Raw genomic sequence first — 27521 nt, forward strand, 5'->3', positions numbered from 1 at the left:
AGCAGAATATTTGGGACCTTGGATTAAAAACATACAGTTTTCTTTTCTATTTTTGGACAGTAATGCACTATAATAGATTACTTTGTATTAGTAATTATTAGACATCACATAACTAGTTTAAAAATACAAAATACAGAGACTTTATTTTAAAATGGAAGAAAAGGGACTGTAATGTTTAATCACTGCATTATCCACAAATAGAGGAACGATGTGATAGCCACACGCCAGCAGTTAAGCATCCAGGACGCTGGGCTATTTAAATACCCCCCACCACCACTCAAAAAAATGTAGCAAATGATGCAGGGAGGTTGGCAGTGAGGTAACAAGAGGTCATGGTAAAAACACAGGATCGATGTGTAACTGGGGCAGAGTTGTGCTGGGCCTTTAACAAGGACAAGACGTTTCAATTTAACACAATGGAAGTGACAGAAGAGGAATTGAATTTTTGTCCAATATGGTCAGATGTGGAGGATGATTTTAGCAGCTGTATTCTGGATGGACTGGAGTGGAGTGATGCACGTATCAGGGAGGCCAGAGTGAAGGAAGTAGCACTTTTGCAGGAAGCATAAAAAAACTTGTGCAGCCACTGCCTGTACAGCATGCATATCCCTCTTCTTCTCCCTTTCTCTGTATATGGGCTTTATTTTCTAGAGCTTTCAATCTGGTTGTTACACCCTGACACCTCAATATTCACCACTGTACATGTAATTAGGATATGACTTATACAAGGTATGCCTTGTGATCGTAATATCTCATAGGATTGTATGTACTATTGTTGTGTGTGAAGTTTTGAAGTTTGGCTATGTATGTGATGCTGAAACATGTTGTGAGGTTTAAAATGCCCACAAGCAGCCTTTCAGGTACAACAGTAAAAAGGCCAGACAATGTTGATGACTTATTGAGGAAATGCACACAAGCACAAGGATTACCCCAGGAACTGGGTACAACAGAAACCTTTCAGAAATAGCACTACACAATGGGAACTGTTTGACCCTGATCACAGCAAAAGAGCTTTCCAGCAAGTTGGGAGAAGATATAAAAGGGGGAAAATGACATTTTAGTTGGACCTTACTCTCCCTGCAACAACATACCGGAAACATCTGAGGAACAAAGACTGAACTGTGGGAACTGGTGGTCCCAGGCTAGAAGGATTTTTAGCCTGTTAATGAAAACCTGGGAAAGCCAAGGCAACTTGTGCCTTAAGAATCTGCCAGCCTGTTTGTTACTCAGGGTGAGAATCTGCTAATTAATATTTTACTTGTCTGGTGTGTTAAGCTCAGTTTGCCATTTTTGGTTATTTACTAAGGTAGTCTGCTTTGATCTGTTTGGTATCCCTTATAACCACTTAAAATTTACCTTTTGTAGTTAATAAACTTATTTCTTGTTTATAACATAATCCAGTTTGTGCAATTGATATCGGAGGAGTGGGGGGGGGAGAAGCTGTGCATATTTCTCTCCACATTGAGGGAGAGGGTGAATTTTTATGAGCTTGCACTGTGCAACTCTTTCTATACAGTGCAAGACAGCATTATTTTGGGTTTATCTCCCAAAAGGGGTGCGCATGTTAGTGCTGGGTGAGTCCTCTCACACAGAGCTAACTTCAGTCTGTGTCTGCAGCTGGGTGTGGCCCTAACTGTGTGTGTGTGTGTGTGTGCGCGCGCACGCTGTAAAAGGCCGGAGAGCCTAATTCAGCAAAACAGGGAGAGGGAATCCAGGCTAGTGGAGCAGAAGAGGTTCCATGAAACCACAGCACATCCCAGACAGGTGGCATCCCAGACCGGGGGGTTGGGGGTCCAACCCGTCACACTGGTCAGGAGCACTAAATAAATTATATAATAAAAAACTTTACTGGTAACTGCAGAAAGTACTTACAGTCTTCTGGATAAACACATTTAAGTGTCACCTCATCAAGGATCATATTTTTAGGACAATATGGTAAGCATCCTTCAACCCTTTAAGAAAACCCCAAAAATCACATTAGAAAAAGTGGCAAATTACAATATCTTAGTTCAGTTTGACAAAATGAAAGTTTTTAAAGTTCCTGTTTTTGCCCCTGCCACACAGAGAATCCTGAGACCCCCTCCATTGTATAGCTTACACACACACACACACACACACACACACACACACACACACACACACACACTTCTGAAGTCCTGAGGCAGCCAGTAGGAGATTGACAAGGACTCATTCCACATTCATGCTGATGAACCATTACCCACAGATAAACATGAACATGTATCAAGTAAAATCATCTAATGGGCATGTGCACACCTGCTTTTACAAGGCACAAGAGGCCAATTCAACCCTCTTATAACTCCACTGAAGTGAACTTTTGGTTAGTAAAGATGAGTATATTTTATAATATATTATTAAAAATGATAGCATATGCATTCTATATAATAGTATTATATTGGAGATATATAGTTCAATCAGACTTACGGTGGAAGAAATTTACATGCTACTCCTTCAGGATCACTACATGTTTTAAAACAGGGGCTAGCACAAGGTTCATATCTCCATTCACACATCCTCCTATAAGGCACTGATGCATGGAGATCTGAGAAAGAAGAAAAGCATGGTATTTATAGATTGATAGTCTTTTCTAGGATGTATATTACAGTAATAGCAAGTCGAAAGTAGAAATGAAGTACAGACTCCCAAAAACTTCCAAATGAATGATGAGTGTTTTTATACGTGAGTATTTAAACCAAGGAGTTCTAGAAATTTCAAAAATATTGGAGTATTAAAGGAAAAAGTACATATACTCAAATGTGCTGTTGATTTCAGGAACAATACTACTACCTCATCCAGCAAACAGAAAAAATATCTATAGCTCACTAAACAATACATGAACTTTTGTTTGCTTGTTATAACACATCAAATTCATTTCCAAATTAAAAAAAATAGGGCTGTCAAGCAATAAAAAAATTAATCATGATTAATTCTGTGATTAAGAGCGTTGTTAAACAATAATAAAATACTATTTATTTAAATATTTTGGAAGTTTTCTACATTTTAAAATATATTGATTTCAATTACAACACAGAATACAAAATGTACAGTGCTCACTTTATATTATTTTTATTACAAATATTTGCACTCTAAAAAAACCAAGAAATAGTATTTTTTCAGTTTCCCCATTACAAATACTGTAGTGCAATCTCTTTATCATAAAAGTTGAATTTAAAAATGTAGAATTACGTACAAAAAAATAACTGCATTCAAAAATAACACACAATGTAAAACTTTAGAGCCTACAAGTCCACTCAATCTTACTTCTTGTTCAGCCAATCACTCAGACAAACAAGTTTGTTTACATTTGCAGGAGATAATGCTGCCCGCTTCTTGTTTACAATGTCGCCAAAAAGTAAGAACAGACGTTAGCATGGCACTGTTGTAGCTGGTGTCACAAGGTATTTACGTGCCAGATATGCTAAACATTCTTATGTCCCTTCATACTTCAGCCTCCACTCCAGAGGACATGCATCGATGCTGATGACAGGTTCTGCTCAATAACAATTCAAAACAGTGTAGCCCAATGCATGTTCATTTTCATCATCTGAGTCAGATGCCACCAGCAGAAGATTAAATTTTCTTTTTTGGCAATTTGGGTTCTGTAGTTTCTGCATCAGAGTGTTACTCTTTTAACACATCTGAAAGCATGCTCCATGCCTTGTCCCTCTCAGATTTTGGAAGGCACTTCAGATTCTTAAATCTTGGGTTGAGTGCTGTAGCTATCTTTAGAAATCTCACATTAGTGCCTTCTTTGCATTTTGTGGAATCTACAGTGAAAGTGTTCTTAATATGAACAACATGTGCTGGGTCATCATCCGAGACTGCTATAACATGAAATATATGGCAGGATGCGGGTAAAACAGAGCAGGATGCATACAATTCTCCCCCCAAAGAGTTCAATCACAAACTGAATTAATGCATTATTTTTTTGACAAGCGTCATCAGCATGGAAGTATGTCCTCTGGAATGGTGTCCGAAGCATGAAGGGGGCATATGAATGTTTAGCGTATCTGGCACGTAAAGACCTTGCAATGTCAGCTACAAAAGTGTCATGCGAATGCCTGTTCTCACTTTCTGGTGATATTGTAAATAAGAAGCGGGCAGTATTATCTGCTGTAAATGTAAACAAACTTGTTTGTCTTAGCAGTTGGCTGAACAAGAAGACTGAGTGGACTTGTAGGCTCTAAAGTTTTAAATTGTTTGTTTTTTTGAGTGCAGTTATGTAACAAAAAACCCCCTACATTTGTAAATTGCACTTTCCCGATAAAGAGATTGCACTATAATACTTGTACAAGGTGAACTGAAAAATACTATTGCTTTTGTTTATCATTTTACAGTGCAAATATTTGTAATAAAAAATAATAATATAAAGTGAGCACTGAACACTTTGTATTCTGAGTTATAACTGAAGTCAATATATTTTAAAATGTAGAAAAACATCCACAAATATTTAATAAATTTCAATTGGGATTCTATTGTTTAATAGTGCGATTAATCGCAATTAATTTTTTTTTAGTTAACCACATGAGTTAACTGCGATTAATCGACAGCTCTATAAAAATAATTATCAATCTGACTGTGAGTTTTGCTGTCAAGGCAATATTCATGACCTCAAAAACAGGAAATCAATAACATCTCGACTCAGACGGGAAAAAACCCAAAAACAAATAGGGGAAATCAGTACAAATATTTGCTACTATTGATGAAGATGATGCACTCATGTGTACACCCCTCTTAAAACAACTAGAACAAAATTATACAGTATCCTTTGGGATCATGTACAACTTACCTTCAATGCTAAAGCTACTTGTATGTTTGAATTCTTCTGAATCATCATACTTTGACACTTTAATCCCAGAAGCTGTCAATATAATGAAAAAGCCTTTCTTGTTGTGAAGTTCAAATGCGCTGTAATCTGGAATCCAGAGGCCCTGGTGGTGAAAGAATGTAGCTCTTCTACGAAATGAAGAACTTGCTGCCCACTGTTCCAAAGTAACAGTTTCATTGTCATGGACATACAGGAAGTAGTTTGGTCTTTCAGCAGACTCAAGGGAAACAAGAGACGGAGCTGTCACAAACAGAATACAAAGAAATCAGGAGAAGGTTATCACACCAGAAAACCAGAGGCAACGGACTACACATTAGCTGTTGAGACGTTTATGTCAAAACTATTGTTCTTCACAAAAATTCTCCTATTTTTCTGTAGAAAATAGAAATGCTGACCCATAATTCAGTTTGATTCAGTTCATATAAAAATCTGAAAATTCAGCTACATATAGAGCTGACTGAAAAAAGGAAATTCCTTTTTGAGAAAATTTTTTGTCACAAAGTGAAATGAGACATTAAAAAACATGCTAGTTTTCACAAAATGGGATTTCAAGAAAAATTTCATTTTGGGAAAACCAAAACAGGATTTTTCTGCCCTCCAGGACAAGAGCCTTTTGGCCAGCTGCCAGAAAGGCTGAGAGCCCGGTCACTCTGCTTCCCTCTACCTAGCTACCAACTCCGGGAGCCTGAGAGGTGCTGCCCATCCCTGGTGCTAGGGGAGAGGCAGGGAAACAGACAGTCCTAGTGCTCTGCTGTGTTTTGACACACAAGTTTCTTCAAATCTGTGCTATATTCAGCTAAATCTTTCACTCTACCAAATTGGAATTTTCTTAGTTTTACCGGAAATTTTCCCACTAGCTCTAATTATGTAAGCATAATTTATCCAAACTTCTTTTGGCTGCAAAATCAGGGTACACATTTTGTGAGAACAAAGTCTTCTCTCCTGAGATTTCAGGCACTTTTACATCCAGTCACAGCCAGAAGTGCCATCAGGAAAGTTGTATTTAATCACTTCTTGTTCTGGTCCTGGACAGATCAAAAGTGAAGAAATCACTTCTCAAATGTTCAGATTTCAGAATAGCAGCCGTGTTAGTCTGTATTCGCAAAAAGAAAAGGAGTACTTGTGGCACCTTAGAGACTAACAAATTTATTAGAGCATAAGTTTTCGTGAGCTACAGCTCACTTCATCGGATGCATTTGGTGGAAAAAACAGAGGGGAGATTTATATACACACACAGAGAACATGAAACAATGGGTTTATCATACACACTGTAAGGAGAGTGATCACTTAAGATAAGCCATCACCAGCAGCAGGGGGGGAAAAGGAGGAAAACCTTTCATGGTGACAAGCAAGGTAGGCTATTTCCAGCAGTTAACAAGAATATCTGAGGAACAGTGGGGGGGGGGGAGAAGAAATAACATGGGGAAATAGTTTTACTTTGTGTAATGACTCATCCATTCCCAGTCTCTATTCAAGCCTAAGTTAATTGTATCCAGTTTGCAAATTAATTCCAATTCAGCAGTCTCTCGTTGGAGTCTGTTTTTGAAGCTTTTTTGTTGAAGGATTGCCACTCTTAGGTCTGTAATCGAGTGACCAGAGAGATTGAAGTGTTCTCCAACTGGTTTTTGAATGTTATAATTCTTGACGTCTGATTTGTGTCCATTCATTCTTTTACGTAGAGACTGTCCAGTTTGACCAATGTTCAGAGAAGCTCTAAAAAGGCTTGGTTCAAATAACATAGGTAAAAATATGCAGCTTCCTTACTTCATTGAAATATTATCTCATCCCTAACAGTAATTTTTAAAATGTCCATATATTACATGGATTTTATTCAGCTTTCAGTCACCTCAATATTTTACCTGTACTATTTTATATCTGCTGGAGAATTTCATTAGACTTCATTCATCCTTCTACTTCATCACCTTTCCATTTATTTTCAAATGTCATCCAAAAAACTTATTTTCTCCCTTGCCAATATATCTCAATTTCTCTTAAACATGATTTGAAATCTCAGGACAGAGATGGCCCTTTTGCAGATACTGGTTTCACAATAGGAGCCTGCATCCACTGATGTTAATGGCAAATCTCCCATTGACCTCAGTGGTGCAGGATATATAAGGGATTAATAGAAGGAAAAATATTTTTATATATTAACATTTTTGGTTACATAGGTCACCGTTTGAATGAAAGAGAAAGTGTTAAAAATTATTTACACAGTGTGAACAAACAGAAATAGGAAGAAGATATACATTAATAAGCATAGTATAGGTGGTTGGTTTATAACTGGGGACACAAACACTTTTGGTAAACATTTTTAATATCTAATGTTTCATATTTATCCATGCAAACCATTTTTATTTCTAGTTGCACAAGATACTTAAATTTCCCTTACAAAAACTGTTCTATTCATTTGGACCTTGCTGCATTTCTAAAATATATTCTTGTAAAATTTAGCATTAAAGCCTTAAGTTAATTTTTCCAAGAATGTATTTTAAATGCACTATATTTCTTCTTGAAACTGTATGGAAAAATCAGTTTTGCAACTGACTACTCCATTCTCATTTGTTCCATTCCATGAAGGACAAACTGAAAAAAAATCATTGTAGCTTACTTTAGACAACTAATAAACTTAGAAATAAGTAACAGAGTAACTGATACATGTAGTTCTAAAACTAGTCTTTGTCATTACTGTAATATTGAGTATACTTACATAAGTCTTTATCTTTGAAAAGGCCGGGAGTTATCATAAAACTAAATCCCACATTTTCATATGTACTGATTCTAGGCAAAGGAAATAGCTTTCTGCTGGTAATGTTAGCTCCTATAACAGTATCATTCTGTCCATAACTTGCCAAAATATATGGTCCTTCTCCAAGGCCTAGTGAAACAAACACCAAACAAACAATATCAAACTGAAAAATCTATTGATTTACTTATATAAAAGAGCAAAACCTCAGGTACTTACCACCAATGACTGGTGGCATATATTGCCATGATTATTTTCCCACACTTGGAATTGTTCACAAAGGTAAGAAAACCCAGGAACCATTAAAAGCAGTTCACTTAGAACGGGGCCATGTGCCTCAACGTGATCTTGGTTCAAGACAGCATCTAAGACCAGTATGTCTACATTGAAGCTGGGAGTGTGCTTCCTAGTTCAAGTAAATAGATATAGCTAGCACACTAAAAATAGCAGTGTAGTTGTGCGTAGCACAAGTGGCAATTTGAGCTAGCTGGCCATGTATGTACCTAGGACTGGATGGGTTTGTACTCAGACAACTAGCCTGTGCTGTGTGCTATCTCTAGCATCACCACTGTTTTCAGCAAAAAGCTTTAGCATGTGTCTGTCTACTCAATCTTGGAAACATGTTCCCTGCTGCAGTGTAGACATACCCTATGCAAGAGATACAACATTCCCTCGCCCCAGTTCACTTCCTGTCCAGAATACAAACACTCTAAACAAGTGAGATGCAAGAAAGGAAAGTATGGATACATTCCGTAACTGCACTTACTAGTAAGTAACCCAGGTTTGTTCTTCATGAAATTTCCTCCTCTATATATTCCCACTCTTGGTGGTGAACTGAAGGTGTCATATTTACACATAGATGATGAAATATGGAAAAAAATAATTAAAGAACTGTAATACCACTATTCCCCAATGGGCATTGAATTTGACCTCTGCATCTATCCAGTAAGGCCAGATGGAAGTAGACATGAAGTTCCAAGTTGCTGACCTATAGCTGTCAACTACAGGAACACTGATGAGGCGAACATTTGATGCTGATGTTGCTCTGGTGGAAAAGTTCACAAACATGTACCATTTTTAACAAGGTTTCACTTCTTGCTATTGCTGTGGGTTGCACAAAATGTAATTGACGCTGCTGGGCGTAACCACCGCCCTCCATTTAAGATAGCTGTAAAAAATGGTTACACTCCTTTGTAGCAGCGCCATCTAAAATAAAGGCATATGTGAATCTGCCCAGGAATTAGAACTACGTGGATGGAAGGTTCAGTGGCTATTGTTTTGGGTTAGGATGTGAGGGAAGGAACCCAGGAACAGACTCGGAAAGAGACGAGACAAAAAACAGAGAGATAAGAGGCAGTAAACCAGACAGCCTGGACAAGCCTGGTGCATGACATTGAGAGAAGTCTACAGAGGTGGCATCTGGGTTTTGGTGCTGGCTAGCACGTTTGGGGCTGTAAGAAATTATCTCCTTTTGCTTTTGGTTCCTCCTATGATCAGGGAAACAGGACTTTCTACATTTTTTGAAAACAAACAAGATTGCCCCAAAGGTACCAGACTGCATCATCAATTTCTTCTCATAACTGGAACAGCCTGCAAGACCCTGAATGTTTAGCGAGCCACTCTTTTTTGGCCAAAAAGTAGTAACACTATGATCCACCAGGTCACGACATCACTCACTCAAACTTGGCCTGCCTGTGCACCATCTTCCATCAGAAGGGAAGGGCAGCCCAGCCAAATCTGAGCTGTTCTGAGATTCTGTGCATCAGTTTGCAGGAGCAAAGAGCCAGGCCTTGCCCCGTGGGTAGGGCCCTACCAAATTCAAGGTCCATTTTTGTAAATTTCACAGTCATAGCATTTTCTAAATCTTGAATTTCACGGTTTCAGATATTTAAATCTTAAATTTCATGGTGTTGCAACAATCCATGAATATGGATTTTAAAATGGCAAAATATAAACATGTAAAGCCTTTAAGACTCAGCATTTCTCAAACTGGTGGTCCTGACCCAAAAAGGGGATCACAAGGATATTGTAGGAGAAGCCTTCATGAGACACACTAACTGAACCTGGCCTGGAAACCTGCAAGTGCCTAATTGCTTGAAAAGACAGAACTGTAGAGGTCATGCCAGGCACTAGGGCTGAAGAACCTCGACTCTCAGTTGGCCTGCTCCAAGGACCCAAACAGGAGCCGATATTGCTCATTTGAGCTGTAAGTGTTCATGCCTCTGTATCTAGGACACTGGTGTGGATGCAATGCATGTCTGGGCCAGCACAGGGATTCCTCAGTGGTTGGAGTGGAAAGGGGGGCACAGCTTTGCCCCGCCACAGCAGCAGCCTGCTGCTCTCCACCTCCTCCCCTCCCTGACCACTGGAAACACCCTGCATGCTCTCCCCGCTGCTGCCCTGCCCTGGACACCTGGTTGGTCACACTCACGGGTATTTTAAATACTTGAAGCCTGTGGTAGCAAGAGGCCCTGGCCAGGGGGACGGAGTGGGAGGAGCTCCAGTTGGCACTGTGCTCCATGGGCCCCTCTAGAAGATGGAGCCAGTTGGGTCCTGCTGCCAAAACAGGCATGAGCTGCCCAATCCCCTCAGTGAGTCACTGTTTATTTTCTTGTAACCAGTTCTGACTTTTATGTCTCATTACTTCTAAACACTTAAAATCTATCTTTGTGTAGTTAATAAACTTGTTTTATTGTTTTACATAGACCAGTGTGTTTAGGAAACTCCATTGGAGATAACAGGATTTGTGCATATCATTTTCTATTAATAAAATGACGGACTTTATATGAGCTTGTGTTGTCCAAGAGAGGGCTGAGCAGTTCAGATGCACATTTTTGGGGCAGGAATCTGGGACTGGGAATTTGTTGGAGGTGTTCTGCAGAGTGGCTGGCTATAGCACTCATGCAGTATAACTGGGAGTAATTTACATGCTGGAGGCTGTCTGTTAGCAGACCAAGAGTGGCTGCTCTCACAGTGAAGCAGTGTAAAAGCCATCCCACGTTGAAGAATTGAAGTGAAACAGCTGTTCAACAGTCCAGATAGTACCCTGGGTAATGTCACACCATTATGCAATGATACCATTGGATCTAGCCAAGATTTCAATTCTTGTCTTGGTTCCAGGATCCAGGAAGCATGCCATGCTGTTCTAGGAGATGAAGTCATGAAGGTGAAGTTTGTTATGAATATATCTGTCATTTTAAGCAACCATTCTTGAAAGTACCAAGACTATGATGTTTTCACAGAAAATATTTGTTATCCTATTAATATTGATATGAAGTAAACTGATAAGACCCAATCTTGCATTTTACAATGCATGAACAGAGCTCCACTGATGTTAAAGTGGCTCTGCGTGGATGCAGCAGTCCACCTACACATTCCAAATTGCAGGATCAGGGCTATTAGATTTTTAAACCAGAAGAGAACAGTATTATCATCCAGCATAACATATATCACAGAATATCACCCAGTAGAAACACTAGCAATAAAATAAACAGGACATAAACCAAGCTAAAATAGTGCAAGCAGGGGATTTAGTAGAACCTCTCGATGAGTCAGAATAATCCCTGTCTGGATGCACCCATTCACAAAAACTTTTATAATGAGGAAATAATTACTAAGAGTGAGAACTATTCATAAAGCTTATAACAAGCTCAGATCTCCAGTTTTGCTATAATTCACACTGAATGAATTATCTTTTTAGATTCATTTTAATATAGTATCATTAGAGATCAGTATGTATTGATATTATTCATTTTGTAAGAAACACAATTATAATTTCACTGTCTACAAAGGCAGTTCACTGCAGTGAAGGTTAAAATGGTAATAAGCATATATAACAACATCAAACCACACAGCTTGTACACTAATGTGTCAGTAGTTTGAATCCCTTAATAATATGCTTGTCTGTTTACGTCAAAAAAGTTTTCATGGCTTTCATATAGGAGAAGTCCCATGAAATAGATGGGACATGTAGAGAGAAAATATTGTTAGATATCTTCCGTAATGGAGTAAGGCGTAGAAGAGGGGAAGATTTTTTAGGTTTATGTATAAATGTAGTGTGAGCCCTGGCAACTACTAAATAGGCAAAAGCTACTTTGAATTCAGCCTGACCCAGACTTTTCTGATTAAAAGATCACGGCAAGTAGACAAGGCAAAGGCTGCACATGCACTCACACACACACAAACACACACACTTGTTTCCAGTGAAATGTTAGTCTGCCTCTAGTCCAGGCTGGGTGAAGCAGGGAAAAAGCCTGCCTCTGAATAAAGGATCAGATTACAAGAGAGCAGTATAATTACATCATGATATTAGCATGGAAGGGCAAATATTGCAAAGGACATGCAATATTTTTGGATAACATATGTCACTGCTGCCTTCTAATGGTTGAGGATGTCTAATGTACTCAAGAGTTTGTTACTATGCAATCCAACTGCAGGGGGACAACTGCCCAGAGAGGAGACAACTTCTAGCACTACTTTCTACAGCTAACAGAGATTTTTCTTTGCTTAGATGGTTTAGGGCTGTGTTTTTACAGCAGGATGTCTCAAGTTACATCCCAGATGACAGACAAAAGTGGTTTAGCTAATCACTGTGAGGCCTGTATCCTTGTAACCATGGTCTCAGTCCCATGGAAATCCCACAGGTGTCAGTTTGAGCTGCTGGTGCATAGTTCAAGACATCTTACATGTTCATGGAACAGAAATGTTGAGAAATCATTAACTTCCACTAATCGGAGAAATATCAAGCCATACTGATTTGGGAAGAATTTGGCCTCCTACGTACATATATTATATACATAGTATATGTATGTAGGAGGTCAAGAGAGAGAGAGAGATTGATTGTAGGTAACACGTCTTTGTAAAAAAGAAAAGGAGGACTTGTGGCACCTTAGAGACTAACAAATTTATTTGAGCAAAAGCTTATGTTCAAATACATTTTTTAGTCTCTAAGGTGCCACAAGTCCTCCTTTTCTTTCTGCAGATACAGACTAACACGGCTGCTACTCTGAAACATGTCTTTGTAAATAAGGCTTGTGTAGTTTTTTTTTCTGGCACAGAACACAGAGATCTTGGGTACACTAGAGAAAGCAAGGTTTGAAAAACATTTTTCAAATTTGTTTTCAAAAGTCATGTCCAAGCCTAAGTTCTAGCACTGGCCATAACAGCAGCTAAATCCTGCACAAAACTAATTGAGAGGATAACCATATTTAAACTATTGTTTCAATATATGGTTCCTCCTAGCATATAGAGGGTCTTATGGTATGGCAAGAAACAGTGTGATTTATAATAATAAATACATTCATCAAACTATTTTGAGAGATGAGGATGCATCCAATAGAGAAATATTTTTCTTTACATAAATATTACGTACCTTGGTTGTAATATTCACAATTATAAGCTGAAAGAGAACAAAATAGATACATCATTAAACACCATCAACAAAATTCATATCTGTCAACAACGCTGAGGCACCATAAGTCAAGGTCACAGCACGGTAATTCACTTTAATCAAAGAAAGTTTTGTTTTCCTTAATGTGTTCCAATTAGTGGCTCTATTTCCATAGGATTTCATTAATAGACACACATCTGTGTTCAATTAGAAGTGCCAGCAACAGCCAACTGCTGTTTTAAAGCACCAACTACCCCTTGCTGAGTCGTGCTTTGAAAAACTCTTTTTTCATAGTGAAGTTAGAAGTAAAATATGTCAAGTCTGATGGCAAACTCACAATGCAAGTTTAAAAATAGCATACTCTAACATGGAGGCTACTTTAAGGACAAAGGTATATGTAAGAACAGCCGTACTGGGTCAGACCAAAGTTCCATCTAGCCCAGTATCCTGTCTTCCGAAAATGGCCAATACCAGATGCCCCAGAGGGAATGAACAGAACAGGTCATCATCAAGTGATTCATTCTCTGTCACCAGGGCCAGATTAATGTAGGGGCTTTAGGGGCTGCAGCCTGGGGCCTCGGGCTAAGGGGAGCCCCGCAAAAATAAATCCGTAATTATATGCAATTCAGTGTTCATCAGCCCATCAATCACTATAGACTGGTCAATCCTGGCACCTCTGCTAGTCGATCGCGATCTTCAGGTCGCTAAAAGTCCAGTGGCGCAGCAGGGCTCAGGCAGGCTGCCTGCATGCAGTGGCCCCATGCTGCTCCCGGAAGCAGCCAGCTGCTGACACATCTCTGCAGCCCCTGCAGGGGTGGGGGAGTATGGTAGAGAGACTGCACACAGCATTATCCCTGCAGCTCCCATTGGCCAAACTGTCCAGCCAGCACTTGCAGGCATTGCATGGAGAGACGCTGTCCCCGCAGAGACATGCCAACAACTGGCCACTTCCGGGAGCTGTGTGGGACCATAGCATTCAGAAAACCTGCCTGAGCCCTGCTGCGCCATCGGCTGGGAGCTGCCTGTGGTAAGCGCCTCCCAGCTGGAGCCTACACCTCGCTTCCCCTCCTGCACCCCAACCCCAGGTCAGAATCCCCTCCTGCACCCAAACACCCTTCCAGGCCCCGCACCTGCTCCTGGACCCCAACTCCTTGCCCCAGATCAGAATCCCCTCCTGCACCAAACTCCCTTCCAGAGTCCACACTCCTCACTCTCTCCTGCACCCCAACACTCTGCCCCAGCCTGGAGCCCCCTCCTGCATCCAAACTGCCTCCAGAAACAAACCAACATAACAGCTGTTCTAAGGTAAGAAGTAGGCTATTTTGAATTAACTTAACTATATTCTACATGTTTTAAGACTGAAATGTAACCACAAAATGGCTTTATGTTAATAAAAAGGCAAGTTTAGTATAGCGTTAATAGTCTCAATGCCATTTTGTTTTAAATTAGGAAAAAAACCTGTATGGGGAGGCCCCACAAATCTATTAGTCCCAGACCCACGGAAGAGTTAATCCATCCCTGCCTGTCACCCATTCCCAGCTTCTGGCAAACAGAGGCTAGGAAAACCATCCCTGTCCATCCTGGCTAATAGCCATTGATGGACCTATACAAAAATATTGTGATCATAGCCAGTTTCCTTATAGAGGGCTGTAAATCCAGTTCTAAAAGACTAACTTAATGCATGGACTGCATGAAAAATCTAGAGCAGAAGCACATATATATTATAGCTTCTCCTATCCCACTTCAGATCATTTGTATTGCCAATGAGAACTTTAATCTTTTCTTGTTCCTTATGTTTCAACAGAAAATCGATCATTAAAAGGTCAGATAATCCAGTGTTTCTTTATTGTGGTTTCTGGGGACATGATCAATCATATACTTACGACAGACAGAGGGAGATCTCCAATGAATTGCTGCACCCTGCTGGCAGCATTTGTAAGCATAAGCTGCAATGCTTGTACACAAACACTCAGAGTCCCCACCAAGATTACAATTACATGTGTCTGTATGGCAATTTTTGACAAATGAAGTCACATCAATCTGAAAAGTGAAGGGGAAAAAAAAGCAATTGAATGTCTGGGTCCCACCTTGCCATCACTTTGCACCAAAACTCCCACTAGTTTCTAATGGAATTCTGTGTCTAGAAAGAAAGCAGAATTCAACCCCCAAAGTCTGTCATAGAAATCTGAACATTTTCTAATGCTTGGGAATATTACTTTGTCTTTTAACATAGGTATAATTAGATTTGTCCACACAGACTAGCACTGACTGATCTTGCAGTAGCGTCCCCACATCCCCTGTGCACAATCACACACACACAGTAACACCATTGTCTTCATAGGGAGGCCTGCCATTGCACCCGGTGCGATTCCCAACAGTAGCAGTACTGTACAGCTGCAGGCCCCCAATATGGTGTTGAAGTCTTGATGAAGAACACTGTACAACTTTCAAGTTGTCTTAAACAATGTTGCTTGTCTAGAAAACTAAAAGTGTACATCATAAAGTTCATGTGGTACACCTGCCTACACTCTTGCTATTTACTGATTATGAACATTTGCAATGGCTATAACATTTAGCCAAAGTTCGTGATTTTCTATTTTTATAAGGCAAATACTGCCATCTAGTGTAATATCTGTAGTTTTACGTTAACAATATCAAGACCTACAAATTTATTAGAGCATAAGCTTTCGTGAGCTACAGCTCACTTCATCGGATGCATTTGGTGGAAAAAACAGAGCATCCGATGAAGTGAGCTGTAGCTCACGAAAGCTTATGCTCTAATAAATTTGTTAGTCTCTAAGGTGCCACAAGTACTCCTTTTCTTTTTGCGAATACAGACTAACACGGCTGCTACTCTGAAATATCAAGACCATGGCTGTGATAACAATGTGAGAGGAAAAGCTTGTTGAATGATTTTACAAGTTGATTTGTTTTATTCTAAAAAAAAATCAGTGTAGTTTGCTGGTAAGAAATAGAATGTCTGAGAAAATGTGACTGCATTTCTGGAGTTGTTATTTAAACAAAACTAAAATATTTCTGTGTTTTCAAGATTTTCTCTCTCATTTGTCTTATATCTCCGCAGATTTGCATTAGCCCACACATCCCTTTGCTTCCCCATGCCATTCAGAGCTCTAAAACTTAAAAAGAAAGAAACTATTGCATTATTTCTGCAACTTGAATTGTAAAATAATCCTGTCGGGCTGAGGCAACCTTAAACCATCGTAAAAAATTCTTGCTGCAATTCTAAAAGATAGAAATATTAAACAGTGGGGAGATTAGTTTAGTAGTTTTAAATCAATCATTGGTGACACATTTTAGGTCTACAGAAATTGTATCACAATCAATAACTTAGAATGCCTGCTTTACTGAAATTATGAACCCCATGGGCCAAATTTTCAAACAACGAGGTCTAAGTGGTATAAACACCTGAAATGTACTTGCACCTGCAAAATGTGTTGCACACCAAAGGTATGTGTACATGTGCAAATTTGCAATTGGATATGCAAGTTCATGCTTTGCAAGTGAGGTGAATTCTTGTGAACATAATTTTGCCAATGCAATGTAAGTGCCATTGTTTGAAAATGATCCCAAACACGGGTAAAATAGAGAACAGTGCGTGCACAGCAAAAAACAAAATTCTTAAGTTTTTGTTTGTTTTTAGAGAAAAAAAATTTACCTTCTGAGGATTCCATTTCTATTTCTATTTTATATTTTGAGAATATATTCATCACAGGCCCATGCTCAAAAAATTCCTAAAATATTGGCAATGTCAGTATGAGTAAATCTACTCACTCCATAGTTTAACTACCTACAACACTGTAACTGCTCCATCAGGCAAATTCCTGACTGAACTGGTAGTCCTTTACACCATGCCCTGAAAGTCAAGAGATTCAGTTTCTGATAGGGATACTATTCATTATGCCTGTGGCAAGCACCAATGCCTACACTGCCCTGAGGGGTGTAATTGCAGTGTGTGTACATAGGTGCTGGAACTAGGGGTACACCTCCTTGGCTTGAAGTGATTTCCATCATTTACAGGATTTACAGTTTGGTTCAATGGATCTCAGCACCCCCACAAATTGTTCCAGCCCCTGCACGTGTAGACATACTTGAACTGCCTTTAATCTATCTAGTTCAGCTACCAATAGCAGTAAACCGCAAAAGCACAAACTAGCTGTAAAAAGGCCCTTTTGGTAACTGAAGGCACCTGAGAAGGCAGATACAATCAGAAATCCAGACAAACATGCAGATTACAAACTATTTGATAAAAAGACTCAGCAAACACCCTTATTAATGGGATCAGAGACTTCCCTTGCCACACTTTCCTCAAGCTATCTGCATCATCTTCATCTTGTCTGGACTGAGCCTTAGACAACTTGCTGTAATCCAAGCCCCTATCAGCTAGGTACCAGCAAAGCCAAGACACCACACATTTGATAAAAAGATTAGTTGCCAGTCAATTACGTTGTCATAGCTCTGACGTCCAAATCTTCTCACTCTCTCCCCCAGCATCCTCATATAAAGACTGAGCAGGACAAATGACTGCCTGAGATAAAGCTATACCTGTGTCTCCAACTTCTCCTATCATGTGCATTTAACGCTTGTGATTTTCAAATTTCCAGAATCCGTTGATGCAAGTGAATAGTCTTAAAAACTTAGTTAACAACGTAGAAATTTGTAGGTATCACGTACAAATACACTAATACAGTAGAAACTTGATTTTTCCAAACCGGTAACCCAAAACTTTCCGTTATCTGAAAGAGGGGCATGTCCATGACATCTAATAATATTGAAAATCCCACCAACTGTCTTATAGCTTTAAGATCCAGATGTTGGCTCCAATCTTGCAAGGAGCTCTGTACAAGCACAGGAGCCCACCCACACAGATATCCTTGCAGCACTAGGGCCTGAGTCAGTATCTTCCACAGTATTCAGATTGAGCTGTAGTGTAACAAGGAATTCATTATTGACTCTTCAATATTTTGCTACCAGAGATTCAGAATCAATATGTTCATCTTTGAAAAGTTAATAAAGTATTAACTTACCACATTTCGACAAGGGGCAAAAACATCACTGTACAAAATTGAGCATTCCCTTTTGGCATAGGGGAACTTGCTCTGATGCACTTCGCATGGCTTTATGGTTTCATTTGGGCTTTTACACTTTAAAAAAAACACAAAGTGAGTTTAAACTATTTATATGAACTATGTTTTTGTTCTTGTTTTTTTTTTTGTTTGTTTTACAAGAGACTTACTTTTGGGATATAGCAAAACTCCCATTGCCAGGGAGCAGAGAAAGCAATGTTATACAGCAAATTTGTTTGCCCCCTCCTTTCCTGTGTTTTATAATTGAAAACATTTGCATAAAAAAGAACCTTTGCTTTTTGTTTTTAAGAACTCATATGTTCATGCTCCATACATGAAGACAATTTTTGTTATTTGTGACACAGTGTAATCGTTTCCAGGGCAACCAATTGTAATATCACAAACAGAAAATATCCATCCCTGGTGTTTTGCCATTGACTTTAAATGGCATCACACTAGGGATGATTTAGCCCTATATATTCAAATGAAAAAGCAGCAGCAGTAGGAACAGATTAACTCATAAAAAAAAAGAGCCAGAGATCATCATGATAACTCAAAAATGACTGAGATACTCAACTCCCTTTTTGAATCTCCTCCTTCAAAATGAAAAACAAACGGGCAGAAAAGTTTAACAAAAGGACACGCAACTTGCTGAAGGCAAGTTCATCCAAAGTGTGTACACATGGTGGGAAAGAAAGATCTGGGAAGCAGCAATGGTGACAGATACCTAGTGCTGATCACAAACAGGAAATTAGACATGACTTTGCAACAGTATGCAGCTCCAAAAATAGCCAGAGCAAGCTGGGCTGTGTAAGCAAAGGCACCACGTCTTGGAGCAGAACGTTATGATCTCTTTTTTGATCTGATTCAGCTGCACAGAGAATACCATATTCAGTTATGGTCACCACATTACCAGAAAGATATTGACAAAGTGAAAGGATAATGAGGGGGACTAGAGTGATTTCCTTGTGAGGAAAGATTAAAGAGAGTAAAGTATGTACAGGCTGGCTAAGCAGAGACATGATATCAGTCTACAAATGTTGGGGGCATTAACACAAAGGAGGGAAAGAAATTATTTCAGTGACACACAGGTTTATAACAAAGTAGTAATTGAAGAAAATTAAGAAAGGGAAAATTTAGGAAAATTTCCCTTTGGGGCGATACATTAGGCTGTGAAATAATGATGGAAGTTCCATCACTTGAGAATTTTAAAACTAGTCTGGACAAAATATTAGAAAATTACTATCAGGAACAATTCTGCTTTAGCTGGGAGATGAGCTTTTAATAAGGTTTTCCTAACTTTACCAGGCAATGCCAGTTATGTACTAAATTTCAGACAACCAAATAGACTTGGTTTGGTTTTTCACTTAAACTCAACATCATCTACTTATTGAGATACAGGGGTATCTTTATACCACATATAAAGTTTATAGACAAAGATTCTTCCATAAGTATCCAAATGTCCCTCCCATACATTGATTTGATTGGCAATTTGAAAAATGTCAGCACTCTAAGTGAGTGTATACAGTAATTAACTTTTTGTACTGTTTATTTCTAAGTTGGTGAACAGATATGTTACTTACCTGTCCTATTGCCCAGCTCTCTCCAAAAACCTGAGCATTTCTCACTTCCATGTTGTTTGATGTAGTCAGATCATTTGAAGTGTATTTATCAAAATTTCCACACAAACCTGCTAATTTACCCTAAAACATAAATTGAAATTTTTTAAAGATCTTTTCATTGGTTTGTAATTACAGTTTGATTACTGACAGTGGTCAAACATTGTTGGTTTTACTTCTTAAATAGTTCTAAGGGAGAAGAAACTAAATTAATGTTGCCTTAATATCAAGTTTACAGGGTGATTATAACCCTGTCCCACACTCTGATGATACTTGAAGTGCCAATATATTTAGATCTCTGAACTAAAGGTTTTAAAAGCAGAAAATTATATTTTCATTTTTGATTCTATTTTCTGCTTCCCAGAACTTATCTTTACTTTTTGACTGAATAAAGGGACGAGGGTCTCTTCAAAACTCCCTCTAAAAGCTGACATTTGTACGATCCAAGTCAAAAACCAAAAGTTCCAGTACATTACCTCATACCATTGGAGCCTGACTAAATAATGATCATTAAGACCTTCTGCCTATATCCAAGTTAGAATAGCAAGGGCATTCATATTAACAGTTATGTGCAAGCCAGTCACCTGTAGCACTCTTAATATTGAGGCATGCGCTAGTAATGAATATATAAAGAAGAGGACTTATTTTTTCTGGTCAGTAATACAATCAAGATGATGGACATTCAGATTGCAGAGTGCCTTGGGTTCATTCTAATAAACTGTTGTTTCTTTAAGTCCTACTATTGCAGGCCCTTTCTTGCTTGAGCTGAAGTCTCTGAGAAAGGTGTGTGTGAGGGAGAGAAGCGTGTGATGTATTGGTGTCCTTGTATGGGCACTATAACTCCTCTCGCTTAGGGAGCCCTTCAGAACCCCTTTCTGAGCATGTGCATTCATGGTTGAAACCGAGGGTACGTCTACACTGCAGTCGGGGGTGTGACTGCAGCATGTGTAGACAAACCTGAGCTATCTTTGACCTAGCCAGCTTGAACAATAGCAGAATAGAACAGCACAGGCAGCAATGGGCTAGCTGCTTAAGTATACACCCAGGAAACTGGGTGAGCTTGTACAGCCCATGCTGCTGCAAATTCACTGCTATTGTTACTGGAGATAGCTAGATCAAAGCTAGATCTGGCTTGTCTATATGTGCAGAAGTCACACCTCTGACCGCAATTTAAACATACCCTGAGAGAACCGCTTGGTAGGCGCTCAGAGAGTGTCTCCTATTTCTTTTCTAAATCCGTTTCCCTGGCTGGGTTGTTTACCCCTGTTTATTTTAATCCCAAAATATGAGTACGTAATATACTGAGCTGACTCTTCTACAACTGTATCATCTCAGTCTCTTCTCGCCTTAATTTGGGGCAAACGAACTCTTGAATGTCACAGAAGAGCAGTGGAATGTATTGCCAGGGATGTCAATTAAAAACAAAGACAATACTGATTATTCCGCAGAAGTCAGCAGTTGCATTTGGAGCACTGAAACCCTCTGTGATAGTATGCTTGACAGTATGCTTCATGCTACTACCTGAAACATCTTTGAATTACTAAAATAATCTGACTGAAAACAGCTTTACAAATGTAACACTCCTATGACTAGAAGACAAGCAAAGATATTGATATTGATACTGTCACTACAAAAGGTTTTTCTCCCTGCCCCTCGCTGGTAATAGCTCACCTTAAGTGATCACTCTGGTTACAGTGTGTATGGTAACACCCATTGTTTCATGTTCTCTATGTATATAAATTTCCCCACTGTATTTTCCACTGAATGCATCCGATGAAGTGAGCTGTAGCTCACGAAAGCTTATGCTCAAATAAATTTGTTAGTCTCTAAGGTGCCACAAGTCCTCCTTTTCTTTTTGTGAATACAGACTAACATGGCTGCTACTCTGAAACCTGTCAATATTTAGTGTAACCCTCAAACTGTACAAGTACTTGTTATTCATTTCAAGCCAGATTTTGACACATTTGCTTATGCCAAATAGTAATTTATTCCACAAGAACTCCTAATGAAATCACAATTTGGCCTGTATTTATTTTTCTCAATTTGAGATCATTTCATTATATTATTGCTTATGAGAGTTAAAGAATGACAGTGTTAGTTTGATCCAGGAATAGTGTAAGGCAACCAGCATTCAATTTTTTATTTGTTTTTGTAAATGTTGCTGTTACTTGACCTGCAACACACCAGCTGAGATTCTTAGCAGAACGTATTGGGCTGAATTCTGCTAAATTGTGTCAAGGTTTTAGATTATTGATAAATATACACCAAGAGTGAGACCACCAAAGTCATAGAACTTGTGACCACAGAATGGCCTCAGCCATGAGGTTCATATCTGCGGGGGGGAATCCAAATTCAAGAAGTTTATATCCAATATTCTGCTTTGAATCCATCTTTGCTCTGTGATCTAAAACAGGTTTCAAAAGTGCCCAAAGATAAAATGTTAATTCAAGGCCCCCAAGGTCTTCCCCCTATTTCCTCCCCACACTGTATTTCCTTTCAGTATGAATGAACCTCTTTGTAATATAAAATACACTGTATACAATATCAAGTTTACAATTTGCTTCACCTTCCATCGGGGTCCAACTTTGACATGTATCGTTGTCTTCTTGTCCCACAAGATTGTAATTTCCTGTTCTGGAAAGTGTACCACTGTATAATATCCAGCCTTCCAAAGCTGATATGTTGGATTTTTTTCCTGTCCCCTTGCGGTCCTCTGTCAGAAATGGATATTTCTGAAAGATCTACAACAGCAATTCTATAACGCATACAATCAAGACATACAGCCTAATAACTAGCCCAAAGAGTATTTTAAACTATAGCTTAACCCTAACATGTTATCGAGCAACTAGGGAGCATTGCCTCAGCTGTTTTGTTTTAAGAATTTTTATTTTATTTGTAGTTATTTTGGCTCAGATGTGGCCTTCCGTCACAAAAGCACCTGGACAGAAACAAACTAATTCAAAAACTCCTTGGCTCCATTGGAGGAGCAGCAGCGAAGCATTCTTCCCAGTAGGACCAATATGGGTGAGGAAGGAGAAAGGGAAAGGGGGCTGGAAAAAGCAGTGAAGAAACAGAATTTTCATGGGGACCCAAGTTACATCAAGCTTGGATGTTTTTGATCCTTTAGATTGAATGAGACTCAGTTTAATAAATTAAATTTGCATGTTTCAGATATGTACGTGAAAGGGTCATCCAAACAAGGAAAGGGAATAACTAACCTGTTTGTCGGAAGGTTCACTAAAACAAATCTCAGTGTCTCCAACAGATATCAAAACGCTCTTTGAGCAAACAATGTCATTGTCAAAGCACTTCTTGTTCTGGGCGATTACAGATACATTTGAGTTGTCTGTACTCTGCAACATGAAGAAAAAATCATTTTATTTACAAATACAATTACATTTCACTTCAGCAGATAAATTCAATCTTAAACTGAAAAGCCATGTAAAAAGGTATCAATCAAAGAAAGGGATTTTTAATCCAGTACTGTACCTTCTTTGATTCAAAGCTTAGAGTTAAACACAAAGAATTATTAAATCCACCTTCCAGTCATTTTATATTATTGAGGATTTTATTCACAATTTGAGGATTACCCTAGCCTAAAATTAGATTTTTAATTAAATAAGAGTTTGGTTTATATTTTAAAAATTGATTGTACACAGAAAAAATCTAATACTTTAGCACAATGTGGTAATCAAAGTCTAGCTATGTTATAAACAGCAATGAAAATGAATTTTTAAAAAGCATGCAGTCTGAGAATGTGTTGCTATTGCATTTTCAAAAACAAAAAGTGTACCAATCATTTGTCATGGATTGATAGATAATCTCACTATTGCCCTCCACAAACGTTCAAAATTATGACTCACATCCCAAAAAATCCTGAGACTGGCTGAAAAATCATAAGATTTTTAAATTATCATATATGTTTTTGTCCATCTTTTGATTTTAGAACTCGCTTTGCCCACACCCAGAGTATGCGGCAGTAAAGAAACTAGGTCTAGAGGTGATGACAGAGGGTTGGTTATTCAGCCTCCATGGTGATTCAATCCCCCACTACTGAAACTGCTAACGAGTGGGCTGATTAGAGCCACTGTTTTTGTTTGTCTGTTGTCCATATGACTTGAGACCCATAAGTAAGGCTAAGATTTTGTCATGGTTATTTTTAGTAAAAGTCACAGACAGATCATGGGCAATAAATAAAAATTCACGAAAGCCATGACCTGTGATTTTTGCTGCTGCAACTCCACGGTTTCTCGTGCCACCTGGTGGCTGGGAGCTGTGGGGGTCCCCCCCACACACACACACGAGGCTGTCACCTGTTGCTGGAACCTTAAGGAAGCTGTTGCCTGTCACTGGAACCCTGCAGGGGGACCCTGAGGAGGCTGTAGCCCATGGCTTGAACTCTGCCCGCCCCATGGCTGCCAGCTCCAGTCCCAAGGCTCCAGAGGCTCTATATCCCACCCTTGTCTGAGTCACCCAGTCATGCTTCCTCCATTTGGACACTGTCTATTACAACTTCTTGAGGCCTCTTTTGTACCCATACAACTACCCTCATTTTTGCTCCCTTGAACATTCTCAGAAAATATGACTAACTTAATATGTTATGATGCAGCAAAATCTCAGAAGACTCATCTGCTTTCATTGAAATGTTTTACTGTGTTAGCTACTTGAGTTCAAACTAGATAAGAGACATGGGATTCAAGTAAAACATTACTAATGTGTACTAAGGATGAGGAAATTACGAATTATGTAAATCAGTAAACCCACATTCCTGCTGAGATCTCACACATTAAGATCTGTCACATAACAGACACCTACAATTCCTCCTCCCAGGCACTGGGGAGGTGGGAGAGGGGATTCAGGTGCTGTTTTCAGGTAGCCTTTTTGCTTCTGCTTTGTTTTTGATCCCCCTTGCTGGTGTGCCAGCAAGGAACCTCTTGGGAAGCAGAGACAGCATCTGAAAGGGAGGGGAATGGGACAGAATAGGGAGCTATGGGACAGTTGGGGCCAGGAACAGGAAGGGGACAGAACTGAGGAGGCTAATGGGGAGAGGCTGGGGCAGGGTGAGGGTAACTGACCCAGGGCCCCCATACCCCTAACAATCCTCCAGTCCCTACCACTGGCCCCAACAACTCCCTCCCCAAGATGCTCTTTCCATCGCATCCACTGACAACCACCCCCTCAGGCTGCTCTGGTTTTTCTCACCCCAATAATTCTCCAGGCTCTCTCCTCCCAACAGCCATGCACACCATTCCCTTTCCACACTCTCTTTCACAGCAAGCTGTCCCAACAACCCAACTCCCTCTAATACCCTGGTGTGTCCTCTGGCTCCCTTCAGGTCCCTCTGGTTTCTGACACGTGAAGGGGATAGATTCTGTTTTCCCCACACATGCTTGCTCACTCGGCTCAGGAAATCTTAAGGATGAATCAGTAGTTGCTTTTTCTCACCAGCGAGAAATGTTGCCTGTGGGACTGCAGAGAACTTGGCAGCTATGGGAAGCAGTCTTGTAATCAATAAAAATAACAAGTGGCACAACTCAAAGTATCATTCTGATCTGAAAAGTGACTGTGTGTTGGGGGGATACAGGTTTTTGCTGCTCACTGGAAGACACTACACAGCCCCGCATAACTCCCAGTCCCGTGGTGCCCTTAGGAAGAGACCCCACTGAGCCAGCTCACAGCTTGTGGGGTTTTGGAGTTAACTTCTAGCAAGTTTCAGAGTAGCAGCCGTGTTAGTCTGTATTCGCAAAAAGAAAAGGAGTACTTGTGGCACCTTAGAGACTAACAAATTTATTAGAGCATAAGCTTTCGTGAGCTACAGCTCACTTCATCGGATGCATTTGGTGGAAAAAAAAAAAAAACACCAAGACTCTGCTCAGGGAAGCACTGCTAGCTTGCTAGTACCTTGGGGCAATGGGCTCTAATTAGGTTCAGGATCTTAAAGGCTATATCATCAATACAGAATTAACTCAAATTATCGAAACTCGAGGTAACCCCTCTCAAGTTAGCCTGGCTTGAGTGAGAGGACCCACACTGCAAGTTAACACTCAGGTGATGTTTTCACTGAAAACAGTGTGTATGCACGCGCATGCACGAGCAGGCAGGTGCGCAAACCTCCCAGTACGGGTAGACAAATTTGTGCTAGCTGGATTCCCGCTAGTGCACTAAAAATAGCTGTACTTGTGGCACCTTAGAGACACAAGTACTCCTTTTCTTTTTGTGATACAGACTAACACGGCTGCTACTCTGAAAAATAGCTGTGTGAGTGTTGTGGCTTTGGTGGAGACTCAAGCTAGCTACCAGAGCTCAGACCCAGAGGGTCGGGTTGCCACCCGAGCTGCAACATCCACCCTGTTATTTTTAGCATGCTAGCTCAAGCCCAGCTAGAACCAGTCTATCTGGGCTGGGAGGTACGTTCCTTGCTGCAGTGTTCAGTGTAGACATACCCTGAGAGGCCAGCCAAGTCGAGTCAAAGGCACCACCACACTAAAGGGTTTTTGCATATGAACAGGACTTGAGTTAGGAGGGACAAAAGTTATAAAACGAGTTAACCCTGCAATGACAACAAGCCTAGTGAGGAATTGGATTACTCCCATGAGAGACACAGTATTGCTGACCAAAAGCCAGGACAGGAAGCCTTAAGGACTCGTAAGTACTTTCCTGTTTGTTGGTTTATATATTAGAGATCATTTATGGAAAGCTGCATGGCAGAAATGTAGCCAGAGATGGCCAGTTTGTATTGTTTTGGTTAAAACAAAACTGAAATAAGCCAGAAACCTCAGAAAGAACATTCTGTGTTTGAACCTAAGCCTCTTGTGCACCTCTCCAGCCACTCAAACACTGACCCTGGCCCCACTATAAAAATGCCCCTTGTGGGGCTCCATGTTTATTGTGTCACAAAACTTTCAGTATCAGATTTGCTCGGTTAACAAATAAAGACTTTTTCCCCTAATTGCCAGCCCTGCCTCTCCTCCACAGATCTGAAAGTAGCTGGGTTCTTTCTTTCTCACACAGCACCTTGAGTTACACCTGTGTAGTCCCATGATCTGCAAAGTCAGCAACCAGTGGCACATGTGCCACCCTATTACTTTCAGTGGGTAAAGTACAGACACAACTGCAATTTAGTAAATAATTCTATTGATGATGCAAAAAACAGAAAGGAGTCCAACTTAGACTGTAATCTCTTCAGCACATGAACCGTCTTTTTGTTCAGTGTTTAGCACAATGGGGTCCTAGTCTACGACTGGGGCTCTTAGGTGCTACAGTAATACAAATAATCAACAATTATTAATAATCAGACTCACTCTCAGTAACCTGCTATAAAAAACTACTTTTGTCACTGATGTTGGTAGATACGTCTGAGTATACACAGAGAGCAAATCTAGTGAATAACAAGGTGTCATTTTTACATAGTCACTTTCCAAAGCAGAGCTACTCTTTACCTTATTAGGTAAAATGTCCAGAAAGAGGGATGTGCTACAATCTGCCATGTGAAACCAGATAGATAGAAACTAGAAATAAAATGGTTTTCCCACTTCAAGAGAAACTAGGATCTTCCCACGTAAATTACCATATCCAGCCTGTTCCAACTTAATATCTTTGTGATAACATGGAGTTGCTAAGCAACATGGAAGGCAGAGTGTCTCCGACCTGGGCACTCAGTCAAAAACTCATTGTCAGTCCTAACTTCTCAGAATGTTCTTTTGCTAGACTTCTCAACTGTACTGTACTCCATGCCTTTGAGATAGAAAAAATAAACTGCTACCACTTCCCAAATTTGTAATAATGCTGGGAATGTTACATATTATTTCTGTCACAAATCTTCAGATGCTATCAGTGC

At 39.7% G+C, this 27521-nt stretch overlaps 1 protein-coding gene across 1 annotated transcript in view; it reads right to left on the bottom strand.

Moving 5' to 3' along the window:
• OTOGL (otogelin like) overlaps positions 1 to 27521 on the bottom strand; it is a 136919-nt gene that overhangs the window by 50811 nt on the left and 58587 nt on the right. Inside the window, 10 exon segments of the mRNA XM_043507385.1 lie at positions 1873 to 1952; positions 2443 to 2560; positions 4808 to 5086; positions 7557 to 7724; positions 12964 to 12990; positions 14865 to 15021; positions 18027 to 18143; positions 19649 to 19768; positions 22251 to 22397; positions 22903 to 23037. Of these exon segments, the coding sequence (XP_043363320.1) occupies positions 1873 to 1952; positions 2443 to 2560; positions 4808 to 5086; positions 7557 to 7724; positions 12964 to 12990; positions 14865 to 15021; positions 18027 to 18143; positions 19649 to 19768; positions 22251 to 22397; positions 22903 to 23037 (1348 nt within the window).

Source organism: Dermochelys coriacea, chromosome 1 (assembly GCF_009764565.3).
Source record: "Dermochelys coriacea isolate rDerCor1 chromosome 1, rDerCor1.pri.v4, whole genome shotgun sequence".
In the NCBI taxonomy this organism is placed as follows: domain Eukaryota; kingdom Metazoa; phylum Chordata; order Testudines; family Dermochelyidae; genus Dermochelys; species Dermochelys coriacea.